The sequence below is a fragment of the Panthera leo genome, chromosome E1 (genome assembly GCF_018350215.1).
Source record: "Panthera leo isolate Ple1 chromosome E1, P.leo_Ple1_pat1.1, whole genome shotgun sequence".
Classification (NCBI taxonomy): Eukaryota; Metazoa; Chordata; class Mammalia; order Carnivora; family Felidae; genus Panthera; species Panthera leo.
Genome location: NC_056692.1, coordinates 42,734,251 through 42,750,232, shown reverse-complemented (window position 1 = coordinate 42,750,232; position 15,982 = coordinate 42,734,251). Strand labels below are relative to the sequence as shown.

At 52.5% G+C, this 15,982-nt stretch overlaps 2 protein-coding genes across 11 annotated transcripts; both read right to left on the bottom strand.

Moving 5' to 3' along the window:
• Positions 1 to 3,456: 3,456 nt before the first annotated feature.
• HEXIM1 (HEXIM P-TEFb complex subunit 1) lies at positions 3,457 to 5,727 on the bottom strand. Its single transcript, XM_042914988.1, has one exon. It carries the CDS (start codon positions 4,921 to 4,923, stop codon positions 3,844 to 3,846), a length of 1,080 nt encoding a protein of 359 aa, XP_042770922.1. The 5' UTR covers positions 4,924 to 5,727; the 3' UTR covers positions 3,457 to 3,843.
• Positions 5,728 to 9,278: 3,551 nt separating this feature from the next.
• On the bottom strand, positions 9,279 to 15,731 carry ACBD4 (acyl-CoA binding domain containing 4). 10 transcript variants are annotated; one of them, XM_042914990.1, is made up of 10 exons: positions 15,651 to 15,731; positions 15,132 to 15,528; positions 14,746 to 14,866; positions 14,590 to 14,674; positions 14,209 to 14,329; positions 13,871 to 13,960; positions 13,487 to 13,596; positions 13,320 to 13,398; positions 12,603 to 12,733; positions 9,279 to 10,162 (listed from the first exon to the last, which is right to left on the bottom strand). In XM_042914990.1, exons 2-10 carry the CDS (start codon positions 15,217 to 15,219, stop codon positions 10,037 to 10,039), a joined length of 951 nt encoding a protein of 316 aa, XP_042770924.1. In that variant the 5' UTR covers positions 15,220 to 15,528; positions 15,651 to 15,731; the 3' UTR covers positions 9,279 to 10,036. The 10 variants fall into 10 exon arrangements, with proteins under 10 accessions (XP_042770924.1, XP_042770926.1, XP_042770927.1 ...); XM_042914992.1 differs by having other exon boundaries at positions 9,279 to 10,159; XM_042914993.1 differs by having other exon boundaries at positions 13,320 to 13,395.
• Positions 15,732 to 15,982: the final 251 nt, after the last annotated feature.

Here is a 15,982-nt window from a genome sequence, read left to right as displayed (position 1 = left end):
AGTATTCAAAGACCATTGGCTCAAATGGAACCTTTGCCACCTAGACTGTATATTCTGTCCCATTTGCAAAGTATGATGATTACCTTTTGGTCAGCCCACCCGACTGTTCAGGGCCTGAATTTGACATCTTCTTTCTTTTAAAAATTATTTTTCATTTCTAGCATCAACCATTTATACTTTGTGTGAGCAAGAATAGTAAAGTGGTATTTTATTCCAATGTTATCAAATTTGAAAAAATAATTTCAAAAAACAAACCTCACAAACTCAAGTATACTTAATACAAGTACTATCTCAGCTCTAGCTAACTTTGCTATCACAATGTTGTGAATATTTGTTGCCAGCTGTTCTGGGTGTAAGTGGCCAGGGAGAATTCTGTGGTGCATTACCTAATGTTTGACTAAATATAGCCAGCTCTTGATTTTCTGAAGGTAAACTATTCGCTTGTGGTTGTGGGATTTTTTGTTGTTGGTTTTTGGTTTTTGGTTTTTTTAATTTCTATGGATTCCCTCTTTGATTTTTTTTCCCCCTCTAACTTTTGAAGTGATTAGGGTCATATGTATTTACATTTTCCCAAAGGATTTTAGTTTTACTCTAGATGAAGTGAAAATTAAAATACTGATCAAATGGGCAACTGCTCTGGTCTTAAAAAGAAACAAAGGGCTGGCCCAGTCAGTGGAGCATGTGACTCTTGATCTCGGGGTTGTGGGTTCGAGCCCCACACTGGGCATAGAGATTACTGAAAAAAAAAAAAAAGGAAATAAATAAATAATATCAATGGTAGCTTACTTTAGTATAACATGTTTTCATCCTTTAATCCTGATAGCAGTTTTGTAAAGTAGGCACAGGCCCATTTTGCTGATGAAGAATGAGACTCAGAGTTTAAGAGAGTTTTGTCCAGGGTTGCACTACCAGTATATGTTAAAGATATGACTAGGACCCTGGTTTTTTTACTCCTTTTAAGCTAGTCTAATTTTTATGTTTTCTTTCTTTAGAGATACCTGGTATATTTTTCTGAATTAAACCAATCTGAACCTCCCTGGTTTTCTCCCAAAAAAAAAAAAAAAAAATGATATCTAAAGGGCCCTGTCTCCTGAAGGCCACTTTGTATTATGGGCTAACCCCCCAAAAGTTTTCCTTAGAGGATTAAACTTTCCAGCCAGCTCTCTCAAAGTTGGGGAAGCACTTTGTCCTGGCTAGATACCCAGGCCCCCTAGGAGAAAGGGAACAAACTGAAATTGCCAGTGTGTAAGCCTGGTCTTTTAAGCAGCTCAGTTAAAATGTTTGGAAGAGAGGACTTTAGTGAAAGACTAGAGATCTTCAAATGACTTGAGGACCATTTGTCAGCACAGCCCCCTTTTATAATGAGTAATTCAGAGTCTTTTCTCTATTGTGAGAGCAGTAGGCTAGTCAAGTGTTTCAGTGTAGAAAGTGTTGATAGAAAACTGAAATTTCCCACAAACCTCATCACTCTAAGAACATAATGCAATACATTTTATAAAGTGCCTTGGAAGCAAAATTTGGAAAGTGGCCTATCTCCAGGTAAAGTAATTTGTGAGTTACTTAAAACTGTGTATTTTTAAAGACTGGACTTAATTTGTCTCCTAAGAGTAAAACATAGTTGTTGTTGTTTTTCTGACGGTAAATGTATTTACAGAGTCTTTCCAAGACAAATAGTAGGGGAAACAAGATCATTAAACTTAAATCCGTTCATCTTCATAACAAGTTCTACAATCGGAGGTTATCACTGCTGCATCCTACAGTGCAGTCAAAATGAGGCTTCTCTGCACTATAAAGCCAGAGGGCAGTGTTGCTGCCTTTCCACCAAGCAGCCAGCCAGGTTTCTGGGACTACTGCATGACGTCATAGCAGAAGGAAAATTAAAAACACGAAGAAAACTATTTCAAAATAGACATTTAATGTAATTTTAGGCCAAAGGAAAAACTGATCATACATTGTCTTCAGTGGACCATCTGCCAGAATAGGGCCAGCTTAGTCCAGCTTTGAAGGCCCTGAGTCAGTTCTTGACCAGCATTAATTTCCCTTGATTCACTGATTTGTGAATGCTCATGCATCATAAGGTGCGTTTCACTCTTAGAAGTTCCTACCACCTCCACCATTCCATTTAGCTACAAAAGCAAGCTTTCCAGTGGGAGTTTGGGGGGGGGGGTCCCCTTTTCCCTGTAGAGGTTCTTAACCTTCAAGAAGTTTAACAATCTCTTGATTCTCTTGACTGTCTCCCCAGAATAATGTACATATGACACAAGTCTACATAGAAACTCATGGGGTTCATGTATCCCAAGACCCCCTATGGTTTCTAAGGCCCCAAGTTAAGGAACCCCTGTGCTAATGATTTGAGCAATGCATCTGCTGTAGGAAAACACTGACACAGAGCAGGTGGAGATGGGCTGGATTAACCATGATGACAGGAAGAAACAATCGTAATTTCTTTTTTGTTGTTTTTAAGGAGCTGGAAGTTTACTGAATACACTGCAAGGGAATGGTGGCCAGGATAGCAAAAGAGAGATTGCCAACGATCATCATTTCTTACTATTTTGATTTGGGGGCAGAAATTAATTCTGAGGGCCTCCTTGCATTTTCAAGAACAGAACTACTCCAGAACCTAAGCAGCTATTAGGAGATTGAGGATAGCGACTGCACAAGGAATGTGCAGGGTTCCCACTCGGCCCATAAGGACTTAATTTAGCTCCCCAACCAGAAGCTTTACATTTCATTTGCAGTGAGGGGGCATTTCTAATTTTGGCTTGACCCTCATGAAAAGGTGGACAGCTCCTGTTCCTTTTTTTAGTATAGGGAGCACCTAAGTATTAGATAATTAGGGTAAGTCCTTGGAATGCCCCAAACAGCCATTTCCTCTATAAATCCAATATTCCCTACCTCTAAACATCTTAACAAAGAGCTGCCACACAAGTTTATTCAACCATTGCTTGCACTAAAAAAGCAAGGGGTTTACCAAGAGCCTCTTTCAGACATGCAGGAGCTTCTTCAAGCCGTATTGGGGAGGTGAAGGGATTACTAAAAACCTATTTGTAGGAGTGAAATGAGACTGTCCTTTGTCTAACCTAACAAACTACCAAATTAGGTTGGCTGTTGAGAAGCAGAATTAAATTCTAAGCTTCTGACTGTAGCCACTTTCTGCTCCCCAAGCACCCACCACTGGATTATTTCTCCAGCATCAAAAAATTAAAACCAAGGCACTAAGCAAGCACACTTAAGTATTGAAGGTAATTAAATCTTTATATTTTGCCTGAACTGTATTTTGTAGCACACTAAAACCCATTCAAGGGAAAAATCAGCAAATTGAAAACTGTCCCATTAAAGATTTTTTCTGCAAACTGACTAATGATTTCTTTACCCCCCCCCCCCCCCCCACACACACAATGCACTTAAAATAAGCCAGCACTATTTGAATTAGCTCTAGAAATCACACTGAAACTGTTACATTTACAAATATTAAATTTATTATAACTAGAATGAATTTAATGGTTCTCAGATTTGGCCACCTTATAGCTCCGTTTAAGGAGGGGATTTTTAACAGAAAAATGCATCATAACTTGGTCAAATTACTTACACATTAAAAAAAAAAACCTAACTAAAAAGGAAAACAAGAAAAGCAACCCTTCAGTTTCACATAATTAAAGAACAGGAAAAAAGCACGCAAGCTACATCATAGCTAAATTTACCAAACCAACCAAAGCCGGGGGGATTTTCTCTTCTGATTATGTGTCATAAAAAGGTCCGCTGTCGTATATACACATGTGTATAATGTTACATTCCATCACTGTAAAAAGTCCCCTGTGCCCCCTCCCCCCCAAAAGTTTCAGTCTAGTCTCCAAACTTGGACAGAGGCGCTCGCTCCTGCTGCCGGTGCAGTTCGTTCTCCGACAGCAGCTGGAGGTTCTCGGCGCGCAGCCGGTCCAGCTCCAGCTCCAGCTCCCGCACACGCGCGTCGTCGCCTCCCAGCCGCTTGCTTTCCAGCCGCAGCCGGTTATTCTCGTCCTCCATGCGCGAGAGGCACTTCTCCAGCTCCAGGTACTCCTTGATGAGCTCCTGCTTGCTCATGTTCTGCAGACTCTCCGCGTGGTACCGCTCGTACGTCTCCGAGAAGTCCCGCTGCAGAAACTCGCTGCCATCTCCTCCCATCCCGTCGCTTCCCCCATCCTCCTCGCCCGCTTCTTCCATGAAGTCCTCATCGCTGGTGTCGTCGGATTTGGCAGCGGCCCGCTTGGGATAGAGACCGGTTTTGAGATCCGGCTCCTCCTGGTCGTGATCATCCATGAGAAACTGCGTGGTGTTATAGGGTGCGACAGGCTGGCCCTTGGCGAACATCTCAGCTCGAATCCTTGAGGCTCGCAGGCTCTGTTTCTCGTCGAACTTTTTCTTCTCCTCCCAGGTCAGCTTGTAGTACGGTTTCCAATGCCGCTTCTTCTTGGAGGGGCGTCTCCTATGTTTTTTCTTGCCCAGTTGCCTCTGCTGCTGTCCCCACGCCTCCTCGCCCCCTGCAGCAGGAGCCCCCAACTTGTTGGCCTCGGAGTCGTGACATGGCTGTGCGAGCGGCTCGGCCTCGGGCCTCGGTTCTCCCCCGGCTGCCGGCAGGGGGGCTCCGCCAGCGGACAAATCATCCCTATTCTGGCCCTTCTCGCTTGCTTCCGGGCAGTTAGCTTCTGGACGGACCGGGGTCTGCAGGGGAGGCGGCTGGGGCTCCAAGCTCCCTTCCCCCTCCTGCCCCGGACGGCCACCCGACTGGGGGGACGCTCTCGATTGCCACCTACTGTCCTCCTCGGGCACCCGCTCCTCCGCGCCTGGGGGGCGATCGGGGTTCCGCTCTTCAAGAACAGCAACAGCACCTGTACAGTTGCTAGTTTGAGGCTGGTGCTGGTATTCTGACAAGAGTGGCTCGGCCATGGCTAATAGAGTCCTCTTCTCGAAGTTTGAAAAATTTTGGCTGTAAGTCCTTAAGGAAAAAAGAGGCTTTTCTTTTCTTTTAAAAAACGTCCAGCAGAGTCCTCTTCGGTCTGTAATTCCTGCAGTGACGCCTTTAGCCAGTCCTTCTGTCAACAAACTCCAATTGCAACTTGGGAGAGCTCAAGTCAATAAAGGGTTAAGTGCCCACAACGCGGCCAGCTAAGCGGGTCCGGGGGGGTGCAGCAGCAGTAACAGTACGTAATGTGCAAAGGGGGTGGACCTCAAACCTCCCCGCAGAGCGCCCCCACGATCGAGGAGTTGGTGGCCAAGGAGATGAGGTTAAGTCCAACGGGTTAAACCCAGCCCCGAAGGGGTTAAAACTACCCGATGACGCTGCCTCCGAGGGGCCGAATCCACAAAGGGTTAAATCCCCTGCCGCAGAGCCCACAAGGGGTTAAAGTCCCAGAGCCACCTCCTCCCACTTCCACGGGTGTCGCTCCAACCCGAGCTCCCAGTTCCCTAGGCCCGGCCGGAGCCTCAGCCGAGGACAGACAAACTCATCTCCCCTTTGGCTCGATGCTCGGTTCAGCTCAGATCTCCACCGCCTCCTCCTCTTTTCCTCCCTCCCTCCTCCCCCTTCCGACAGCAACTCTTCCGCCTCCTCCCCCGGCTCCCCCTCCCAACCTGCCTCTCCACCTGCCAACTTCCAACTGCTGCCTCCCAGCCCTCTGCGCCCCTTTTATATAGAAGCCTGGCCGCCCCTCCCATGCGCATGCGTAACGGAGTCCCCATCTCAGGAAGCTGGGAGTCGTAGTTCTCATCCTTCAGGCCCGCCGTCCTCGCGCGCCGTGCGACGTAGCCAATCCCAGAACGCGTAGGGGGCGATTTCCAGGCCGCCTCCTTCTATCGCACATCCCTCGCTAAAGAAACGTGAGTGACCATTGGTCAGGAGTCACAAGTCTCGCCAAAGAAGGAAAGCCAATCATAGAGAAGATGGGGCGGGCTTTGGACCATACCATTCTGCTTCAGGAATACGAGAAGATTCGATGGCCTCTGAGGGCCTACACAGAATATTTTTATGAAAAGGTGAGTTTTAGAGGCTATTATCATATTCTGTCCTCAGCGGAAGGGTTCTGAAGGTCATAAACATTTGTTACTTAAAGCAAAAATGGTATATTCCTAAAAAGTAGTCCCTAAAGTGTAAAAGAGGATTAAATTCTATAAAGAGAGATATTGGCCTACAACTAATAATTCTTGATTCTTAAGATTACAGGAATGGCTTCAAGGTGCGTGTGGTTAGTGCCTGGGACTGACATTTGCGGAAGGATACTGTGAACACATTGTAAAAAAAACGAAAAGCGTATGAAGAAGTAAACAAATGAAGAATAAAAAGTGCCGTCTTAAAGGGACAGTGTGACTGCATTAGTGCAGCAACCTCGGACTAGGCCTCGGAGGATGAGAAGGCAGGTTCGAGTCCCGGGTGACTTCCACCCTGGGACTGGTTTTGGGACGCTCGGCGAAAGTGGCCGAGTCCCAGTCCAGGTCTGGTCTTTCGGGGCCCCCGCCGTCCAGGACCAATGCAAAATGGTGGGCCGTGACCGAGCCTCTCTTCTGGGCGGGGATCCGGGAAGCGCGGGGAGTGCATCCAAGGCTCCGGGGAGATCCCGGGGCGGGAAGGCCTAGCCCCCGGGCCTCAGCCTTGGCTTCTGTCAAACAAAAATGGCCTCCTGGGGCCGACTTGATCTCTTCACTTCCGAGCCGACCGGGAACATTTCCTGAGGCCTGACAGGGCAGTCGGGCCAGTTGGTGGACCTCGATTGCGGGGGAGGGATAGAGCTCAAAATTAATCCTGAGTTTAAATAATCAACGCTGGCTAGCGGAGAGAGAAGGGGTACCATCCACAGAGGCCCTTCCTCATCAGTGGGCGCTGGGCAGCACTGGGAGGAAACAGAGCGGGAGTCTTCCCCAAGGAGGAGGTCTTGCCCGGAAATGGGGACAGGGGGATTCTGGCCCAGGACTGGGGTAGATTCATGGGGGAGGGAGGGTGACACAGCCTCGAGAAAATTCTCCAGATTCCAGGCTCCGGCCCAGAGGACAGGGCCCTGGAGTAGCCCAAACTCGCCGCTCTAATCGTTTAGGCCTAAAATGTCAGCGTAATCACAGCATCTCCCTCTTGACACACACCCAGTGACCTATTCTTGTTATTTCTTCCTTAATAGCAGTGTCTTACGTTCGACATATAACATTGTTTTTGCACACAGAACCACTTGACCCCACCACAGACCAATGAGTTAGGGTAGGGATGATTGTCTCTGTTTTAGAGGTAAGAAGTCTCTAGGACTCAGAGAAATGAAGTGACTTGTCCAAGGTTACATGACAACTAAGGGGCACTTCTTGCTAGAACGAAGGTCTCTGTGACCCCCATTTTCCATTTCCGTTTCTTCATTTAGCAAACACTTGTTAGGAGAAACTATGATGAACGAAATGTCATCTCTGCTGCTCATGGACAGTGTAGAGAAACCATTAAACCACAGTGAGCCAAAATGGCAAGTGAAGAAAATCCTGGTAGGATCTTTTGAGCCAAGCTGCTCAGGAGTTGGGAATTATGGACAGGACGTGTGGGGGAGGTGTCTTTTTGGCTTTCTCTGAACGATGAAGCATTTTCAGGCCTAGTAGCATGAAGAAGAACATTTTATAAAGAGCAAGCACTGCGTCCGAAGAAAGGACTGGTCTGGGAACTCAGTGGTTCCGTGAGGAGGTGGTGATGGGTATGCCCCAAGGGACAGGCTAGCAAGACTGCCTCTGGGGCACAACCAAATGTTTTGAAATTGCCCACAAGAGCCCCTGAGCTTCCAAGAATTCAGGTGCATCTGAAAAGCCTGGCCTTCTTTGTGCTCCTTAATCAGTCCTGCAGGGCTCCCTGTAAGCAAGAGCTGCCCCCCACACTGAGAACTCTCTGAGAAAAGGGGTTTTGCAGAGAACTTGAATGGGAGTCAGAGACCTTTGTATTGTTAAAATTTCAGACTCCAGAGGACTCCTGGGTACTCTCATTAAGGGGGATTGAAAGGTATAGCTGAGCCCAGCCAGCCTCAGTTTACTGGGCAGGGCTCATTTGTCATATGTGGGGAGGGGTGGGCAGATGGATAGGTTGTGGGATTCTAGAATTCTGTCAAACAAGAGGCCAGGCACCTTGATGTTAACGGAGTTTTAAGCCATTGCCAGCCACTTTACATGTCTTGGTCATTTAAACTCTAAGACTGCCTTATGATGAAGAGATCTTCATCCTTATTTTACAAAGAAGGCAGCCCAGGTTCAGAGCAGTTAAGAATCTTGCCCAAGTCACACAGCTAGTTGTGTGCCCATGCCTGCATCCCCAGCACCACTTTGCTCCTTCTCCTGCTACCCTGCTGTTGTCCATCCTTCACACAAGGGTTTATTCAACCTCTGCTTGCGAAACTGGACTGGACCGCGGAGCAGCAGGGCCCGTGTGTCTGTTTTGAGGGACACCCTCCCCACCTTGGAAGAAAGACTGACAGTCAAAGAGTGACTGAGGCTACCAGTGGGTCGAATGATACCCAACCTTGGGCAGTGGTCAAGGCCAGGGACTGATAGAGGGAACCTAGGAATTTAAGGGTCTCCAAGAAGGAGACTTCAGAACTACCTCTTCCTCACCCAGGGTAGGAAGGTCCTGGGGCCCGGGCGGTGGCAACTGTGGCCCTCTGCAGATGGGGACCCTGGCCAGTGGCCTGTCAGGGGCCAACACTAGGAGGCGCTCGGGGTGGCGGATTCGCCACCGAATACAGGCCACTGCTAGAGCCAGGGCGGCCGCACGGGGTGGGGGCGGGGGCGACAGGGCTGTCGGAGACCAGAAGGAGGCCAAGGCCGCCCGGCGATGAGAAAAATAAGTTCGGGGCCCGAGCAGCGGGCGTCACCCGGAGCTCTGTGCCCACGCGGGCGCTCTGCCCACCCCGACGGGGGCTCCCAAGGAGCGGCCCCGCCCCCACTCCTCAGGGTGGGGCGGGACTAGGCTCCCGCTGGGTCTTGGCCTTCCAGAAAGTTCCCTGGGAAAGCCCGAGCGCGGAGGTCACGGGCGGGGACACCGGGAACGAGCAGCTAAGGAGGGGGAAGCGGGCGGTGGGCACTTCCGGGGCCGGGGACCCGAAGCCCCTTCCCTGCGGCCCGCGCACAGGGCAGCGAGCAGCCGCCCTTCGGTCCCGGCGCCGGCTTCCTCTCCTCCCACCACCCCCCAGCTCGCCAGACGCCCCCCTCCGACGGGGCGGGGGGGGGGGGGAAGGTCGCGACATGGCCCCACCCCCCGGCCGTGGCGGCGGTAGGCCCCGCTCCCCTCCCTCGGCCGCCCCGCCCCCTTCGGGCCCAGGGCCCCAGTGCTCCCCTCTCCTGCCCCGGGAGGAGGGAAAGCCGCCCGCCTCTCGGGACCGTCCTCGGGGGTACTGGGGGTGGGGCAGGGAAGACTTGTGCCTTGCGCGCCCGGACCCGGCTTCCCGCCTCACTCCGTGGGGACCCAGAAGGCAGAAGATCAAGGTCTTATTTTATTTAGTGAAACATTTGTGAGTCTTCCGTGAAGACGTCCTGAGTGTGTATGTGCAGGGGGAGGGAGACCAGCAAAACGGAGCTCACTCCCCTGCCCCCAACTCGGCCGGGCCTCCTGGCCTTCCTCCCGCAGCCTCTCAGCCAATCATTCTTCCAGGCCCCGGCCCAAGTCCCAACTTGCCCAAGAGCTGGGCCTCCACCGGGAGAGACTGGGGTGGGAGAAGAGTCAGGTGACCCAGAGGGTGGGGAGGGCGGAGGCTGAGACCCGGCAGCCCCGCCCCCGAGTCACGGCCAACTCAGAACCCGGGACGTGCACCACTACTGCACCCTCACCAGGGAGCCTGGGTGTTTGGGCGGGAGAGGAGAAGGTGTCCATGTGAAGCCGCGGGGAAGGATGGGCTCTTAAATGGCCCCCCGATAAGGGAGCGGTGCAGAGGCAAACACTGAATGGTGGGAACACAGAGTTAATGCTGTTCTCCTAAACCCTAGGAAGGCTCAGGGCACAGCAGGACAGGGGGCTCATAGCCACCTCAGTTGGCTACAGAGACCCCTCCACTGAGAGTCACCTCTTCTGGGTCCGAAACTGTCGGAAGAGCCACTGGACGATGAAGGGCCACAGGAGGAGGAAGAGCAGCGTGGGACCCGAGAGCCTGAGGGGCCATGGCCGGGCACCGGGCGGGGTCCTCTGCTGCCGAGAGGGAGGGAGTCAGGGGCCGGCCCAGGCTTCGGCACAGACCGGGCAATTCCTTAGGAACCTGCTTCCCGAGCTAAGTGGGAGTTGTGCCTCCCTAAGATCGCAACGACTGAGATAGGGAAGCAGTCCCTATCAATGGTGCCTGAATCTGCACCACTAGAAAGGAAAGGCTCCTGGGGTTCCCAGTGTGTCCCTGACAGCTGACCTCCAGTGCCCTCCCGCATCCTCCTCTGAGGGCAATCCCAGGTGCCAAGGGGCCTGTAGGGGCTGCGCGGTGGAGAGAATGGCTTCTAGGCTGTTTCTACTGGGCCACAAAGCAGTGGCCCTGTTGGTGTGGCCTGAACACCCAATATTATAAAGGATGTGCCATATATTTCAAATGGTGCTCAGAGTTTAGCTTCTAAATCTCATTCTCTGCTAAAAGGAGCCAGGGCTCCTTGGAGAAGTGGCGAGTTCCAGGTCCCGAGCAGGGAAGGCAGAGGTGAATGTGGGACATTTTGTACCAGAAAACAAGGAAACTTTTAAAGATTAGTGAGATCATGTTATAAGAACATAGGACCCTGCTTGAAAGGGTCTCCATTGACCAAAATTGTGCCAGTCTAAGCATCACAAAGAATAATTTCAGTTGATTGAGAGACTGAATCTTTAAAATCCATTAGTCCGTAATGATACTCAAAGAGAAAGTTGGAAATTTGTCACTGTTGAGGTGGCTGTTCAATCAACTCCTTACTTTAAGATAGGTAATTAAAGAGAATGAATTAAGCACTTATTCTCCCTTTCCATAAGGCGCTGTACTTCAGGGAAATCCTAGATGAAACTCTACAGTAAAGTGTCACCCTAATAAATGTTAAAGGAATAAGAGAATTTAGAAGTCAACGTTTCTTTTTTCCAAATAAATTATTGATCCAGGCAGGGCTTATCCATTAATTGTCAAAAATCACGTGGCAAATGGGGTCAGGGGAGCAGGACATGCCCTGGCTGGCAAGAGGAAAACACGACTTAACAGTAGTGAGATCAGACTGGCACTCCTCCTTCATCCACGCCAGTGGGCCGTGCTAGAATCATTAACTGTGGGACATCCAGATATGTGTCCCCTGATGTGCAGAGCATCACATGTGACATGATCTGGTCATGTAAACAAGCCAGGAGGATGTAATCAGAGAGACCTGAAGGGAACCTTCTCCTGGACCACTGGCCCAGTCTCAGTAAGTCAGTAGCAAGGAGAAAGCACCGGTCTAGATTAAAGGAGTCTTAAAGGACGGAGAAGCCACACGCAGCACATGTGCCTGGACTGGACAGACAGAGCAGCTGGAAAAGGCAATTTCGGGACAGCTGGGGAGATTTCGATTTGGATTGGGGATGTGACGATACGAAGTGTGTGCTAAAATGTTGTCCTCTCGGGCTAGGTAGTGGAATATTCTTATTTTTAGAGATGGAAAGCCAGCTATTTCAGGGTGGAAATCTTCACAATCCTCAGCATATAAAATGAGTTAGAAGTAAAATAAATAAATAAAGCCTTGCGGGGGTGGGCGTTGAAAGATGGGTCTGAGGAAATTCCTGCCACCCTGGCTGACACCCACTGTGTCAAGGGGATTCAGGGTCACCCAGGTGATCCCCCACGTCCAGCAATTTAGCCGTTTCCTGCCCCCACCACCCCAGGCTTCTCAAGAACAGACCTACTCCGTCAATGAGGAGTCCCAGCTTTGGAGGGAGACAGACCTGAGGCTGCTCTCAGCTCCCTCACTGGATGTGAATAATAATAATAGTAATTGGAGAAGTGCGGTGGACATTGCCTCATCTAAGCCTCACAGCAGCTCTGTGAGGTTCCTCTGGGCTGTGTGCCCTCAGGTGAATTACCCAGCCTCTCAGACACTTGGTTTCCTCTTCTGGAAAAGGGAAATGAAAAGCAAAGCTAGTTCCTAGGGCTGTGCGGATTAAATGAGATAATGAAGTACGCGTTTGGCACTCAGTTGGGGCTCAGAGACTGGTGGCAGTGACTGATGCTGCAGGAGCTCAGAAGCAGAGGTGTGAGGGCCAAGCAGATCTAGGAGTAGAGGGGAGGGAGGGAGGGGCACGAGGGCTGAGCCACTTGGGAGCAAACCCTAAATCTGGCAACAGGGCCCCCCCCCAGCCCCAGTGCAAAGAGCAGGCACGTCCTGGCCTTCCAAACTGTTGGAATTAGTGCTCATGTTCAGTTTCTATTCCGGCAAGAGCAGGAAAGGAGGGCCTCCCCCATTCTCCCTTCCAGGGTGGAAGTGCTTCAGTCCCCCTGACTGCCCTGCCTGCAACGGACAACCACACCACTCTGGAGAAGGCAGAGGTGTGGGCAGGTGGGGAGTTAGGACGAAAGACAGAAGTGGCTCCACGAGGAGCCCAGAACAGAGAGCCTTGGAGTTCTGCCTCTATCTTGCCCTGGGCCCTGGGGGCGGCTCACCTGCTCGACGACGCTGGGCAGGCTCTCCAGGTTCTGCAGTCTACCCTGGACATCCCGCATGCTCTCCTGCAGCGCCCGAACTGTCCCCACCAGCCACGTGTCCAATTCCTGGGGCCCCAGCGGGCTGCCCTCTGCAGAGCACAGACACACAGGGAAGGGGACTCAGGAGGCAACTCAGCTAGGGACAAGGTGGTGGCAGGCTGGGGCAGGTCTGGGCAAATTAATAGTAGAGGGCGATCCCTTGTACCAACTGTGATTTCTATAAAATCCATCCATGTGGCTGAGTGATGGGCTGCCAGGGGTTTGAATCCCAGCACCGCCACTCAGCTGTGTGACTGTGGCCAAGTCAGAAGCTTCTCTGAGCCTCATTTTTGTCTCCTGAAAGTTAGGGGGAAATGTCATTGCCTTCACAGGGCTGCTTACTCAGAGGAATAAAGGAGATAATATTTATGAAAGTGCCCTTAAGGGACACGGCACGTACGGAAATCCTAGAAGGGGATTGGGCCGAAATCATTGTCCTTTGACAGTCCCCAGTGGGAGGCCTACAAAGATGGGGCCGGGCAGGGACTTTGCCCATCCAGGCTGGTGTCTGGCTGGCTGGCAAGTGCCCGGTGCTGGACTTTCACCTCTGCCCCAAGAGGGCAGTCAGGGGAAAGCCTGGGGCACCAGAATCACAGGGAATGGCAGAAGCGGGTGAAGGGTCAGACAAGGGCTCACCTTTCTCTGCGGGGAGCGTGGAGCTGTTTCTGGTGTCAGGCTCTCCTCCAGGGGCTCCCTTCTGCTCTGTCCAGACCTGCTGAGAGGAGTCACAAGATCCAAGGGTGGGAGTAGGGCAGCCAGGGCACAGTGGGGTGGGGAAGGCAGGGAATGAGGGGTAGTCTCACCAGCTCAGGTTCCAGCTGCTCCAGGGAATCACAGAAAACCTCGGAGTCCAGGTCCCTAGGTGGCTGGGACTCTGGGGAGGGGATAGGTGACACTGGTGACAAGACGGGGGCTATGGAAAAAGGCGAGGGGTGTTCAAGGAGTAAAGGCACCTGCTCTGGGAACACGAGAGATACTGCCATGGGAGGCATAGATGGGTCCCAGAAGTGAGGTCCTGGAACCAGGGTCCCGGAACCTGCCCCCTGGCCTTTGCAAGCACAGGAGGTCTCAGTGTCTGTGGGCATGAATGAGGTGTGCCATCCAGCCTTCTCCCCTTACCCACCCCACTGGAAGCTCCCCACCCACCCTCTGGCTTTGGCTGTCTGTCCCTCCCCCCAGGCACTGACCTGGATTTGGGAGTGCTGGTTCCCTGGGGGGGCAGGGAAGCTCTGGGGCAGCCCTGGCATCTCCATTCAGTGCCTGCTCTTTCCAACCTGCTGAGACATGGCACCCAGAGGTGGGGCTGGGAAAAGGCTGGAGCTTCCCAGTGAGATCAGCCCCTGCTCCTCATGAGCCATGGGCTCTCCCTGAGACCCACTCCATCAGGGGCGCTGGTTGGAGTGTCTACAGGGACGTCACCTGGAGCCCTCTACCCCCAAATCCCCCTCCACCTGAGCAGCCCCCTCCGCCTGGACCTCAGAAAGTTCACTCAGCACTTGTGGAGCTCCCAACCTGGGGGCCTGACCTGTGACCCTTCTCAGGAAGGTTTCCGGGGGCCTCGGCATATCAGGGATCACCTGGTACAGGGGCTCGAAGTAAGCAAACATGTCCTCTGCCACCTCGCCCAGGGGCACCGTGTCGATCACCTGTGGGGCAGGGTGTCTGTTGGACAGGGGCCTGCCCCTCCTACCGCTGTCCTCCTATCCCACTTGAACTGGGTCCCCTCCACCCTGTGCCCAGTCAGGGACCAGAGACAAGCAGGGTTAGAGAGATGGCATGTAGGTAGTAATTCCCACAGGGGTGTCAATGTGCAGGAAACCTAATGGGGGTCAGCCCTGGAAGGGTAGAAGATAGGCCACCTAGCTGGGACCTTGGGGACAGAAAGACGCCTGCAGCCTCTCCCTACCTTCTGTGCCACCAGCTTCATCTCAGTGATGTAGGCAGACATGGCTTCCTCCCTGCTCATCTTGCCCAGGCTGTTCCAGGCATCCCTGGGGGGCAGAGCGCTGTGAGAGGCTGGTTGACAGCTGAGGCTTGTTTGCTCGGTGGGTAGGGGGCTCACCACTTATATCGTCCTATTGGGTCCCAGAACCCAGGCCGGGGGACGAGGCAGGGCCCCATGGTAGCTTGCTTGTAGTAGCTATAGAATCTCAGCATCTCTTCGTAGGAGGGGCGGTAAGAGCCTGGGCAGGGGGTGGGGAAGTGGAAGGCAGAGCATCACCCCCAGCTCCAAGAGAGTGGAAGTGGGGGGAGAACCACCCACCCTTGGAATGGACAGAGATGGTGAGGGGTCCCACTCAGCTGGACTGGGACAGGAGGCAGAGGAGATCCCCAGGGCAGCCCAGGCAGGGACTTATCGGCAAAAACTGCAAGGATCAGAGCCTCCTGGGAAACCCCCGGCAAACCCCAATCTTCTTGACCCCCAAGTGCAGGTCCCAGCGCCCTCACCATTCTTAGGCAGGTTCTGAATGACACTGACTGCGGCCTGGAACTGTTTCTGGCAGTCCGGTTCTGGGCTTTCATTCTCGGTACCCATACCGCGCGCCTCTGAACCTTGGGGACCTACTTTTGAGCGACTCTACAAGAACAAGCTTCCGTATGAGCAGACCTCCACGGTCCACCCTGGCACACACCTCTGTAAGCCACTGGTCCACTTTCCAGAGGGGCAAACTAAGCTCTACACCCGAGTCAGGTGCCCCGGGAGGTCAGAAGCTGCAGCTGAGACTCCTTTTCCTACCCCAGGGCAGCACGGGTGGGGGCCAAGGCGGGCGGATAGGACTTCGGTGGGTGGGTGGAGGCAGGTGCCAAGAGCCGCTGTCCCTCTCTAGGTGCACATTTCCAACTCCTAGACCGGAGAATGGGCAAGCCAAGAGGAGTCAGGGCGGGGCCAACACTCTCCCACCTTGGTCCTCCACTCCTTCTGCCCTGGGGTCCCCCACCCCAGCCGCCCGGCCACCCGGCACTCACCCTGCAGCGCCTAATACGCCGACTAAGGTCCCGGTCTCGCCACTAGCCGGAGGCTTCCGACTGACCTCCGGGCCCAATCTGACCGGGATGTGGACGCAGGGGGGAAATTTAAGCCAATGAGAGGGCTCGTTTCAGCTTCTGCTTCTATACCTCAACCACTCAGCATGGCCCTTTCAAGATTATGCAAATAGTTTAGCTGTGGCTCTCCCAATCAGTAGAGGCGAATCCGCCGGCCGGCTCCCCAACCTTGGAGGACCAGAGGCGGGAGGCAGCGCCACCTGGTGGAGTTAGTAAAATGACGCGGAGTCCTCGCGCCCCCTGGTGGAAACCTG

Coding starts and splice junctions, on each gene's coding strand:
- HEXIM1 (XM_042914988.1), bottom strand. CDS start 4,923: ATGGCCGAGCCACTCTTGTCAGAATACCAGCACCAGCCTCAAACTAGC.
- ACBD4 (XM_042914990.1), bottom strand. CDS start 15,219: ATGGGTACCGAGAATGAAAGCCCAGAACCGGACTGCCAGAAACAGTTC. Junction 13,399..13,486: donor AGCAGCTGGAACCTGAGCTG/GTGAGACTACCC, acceptor GACTCCTCTCAG/CAGGTCTGGACAGAGCAGAA. Junction 10,163..12,602: donor TGCCCAGCGTCGTCGAGCAG/GTGAGCCGCCCC, acceptor CCCTCTCGGCAG/CAGAGGACCCCGCCCGGTGC.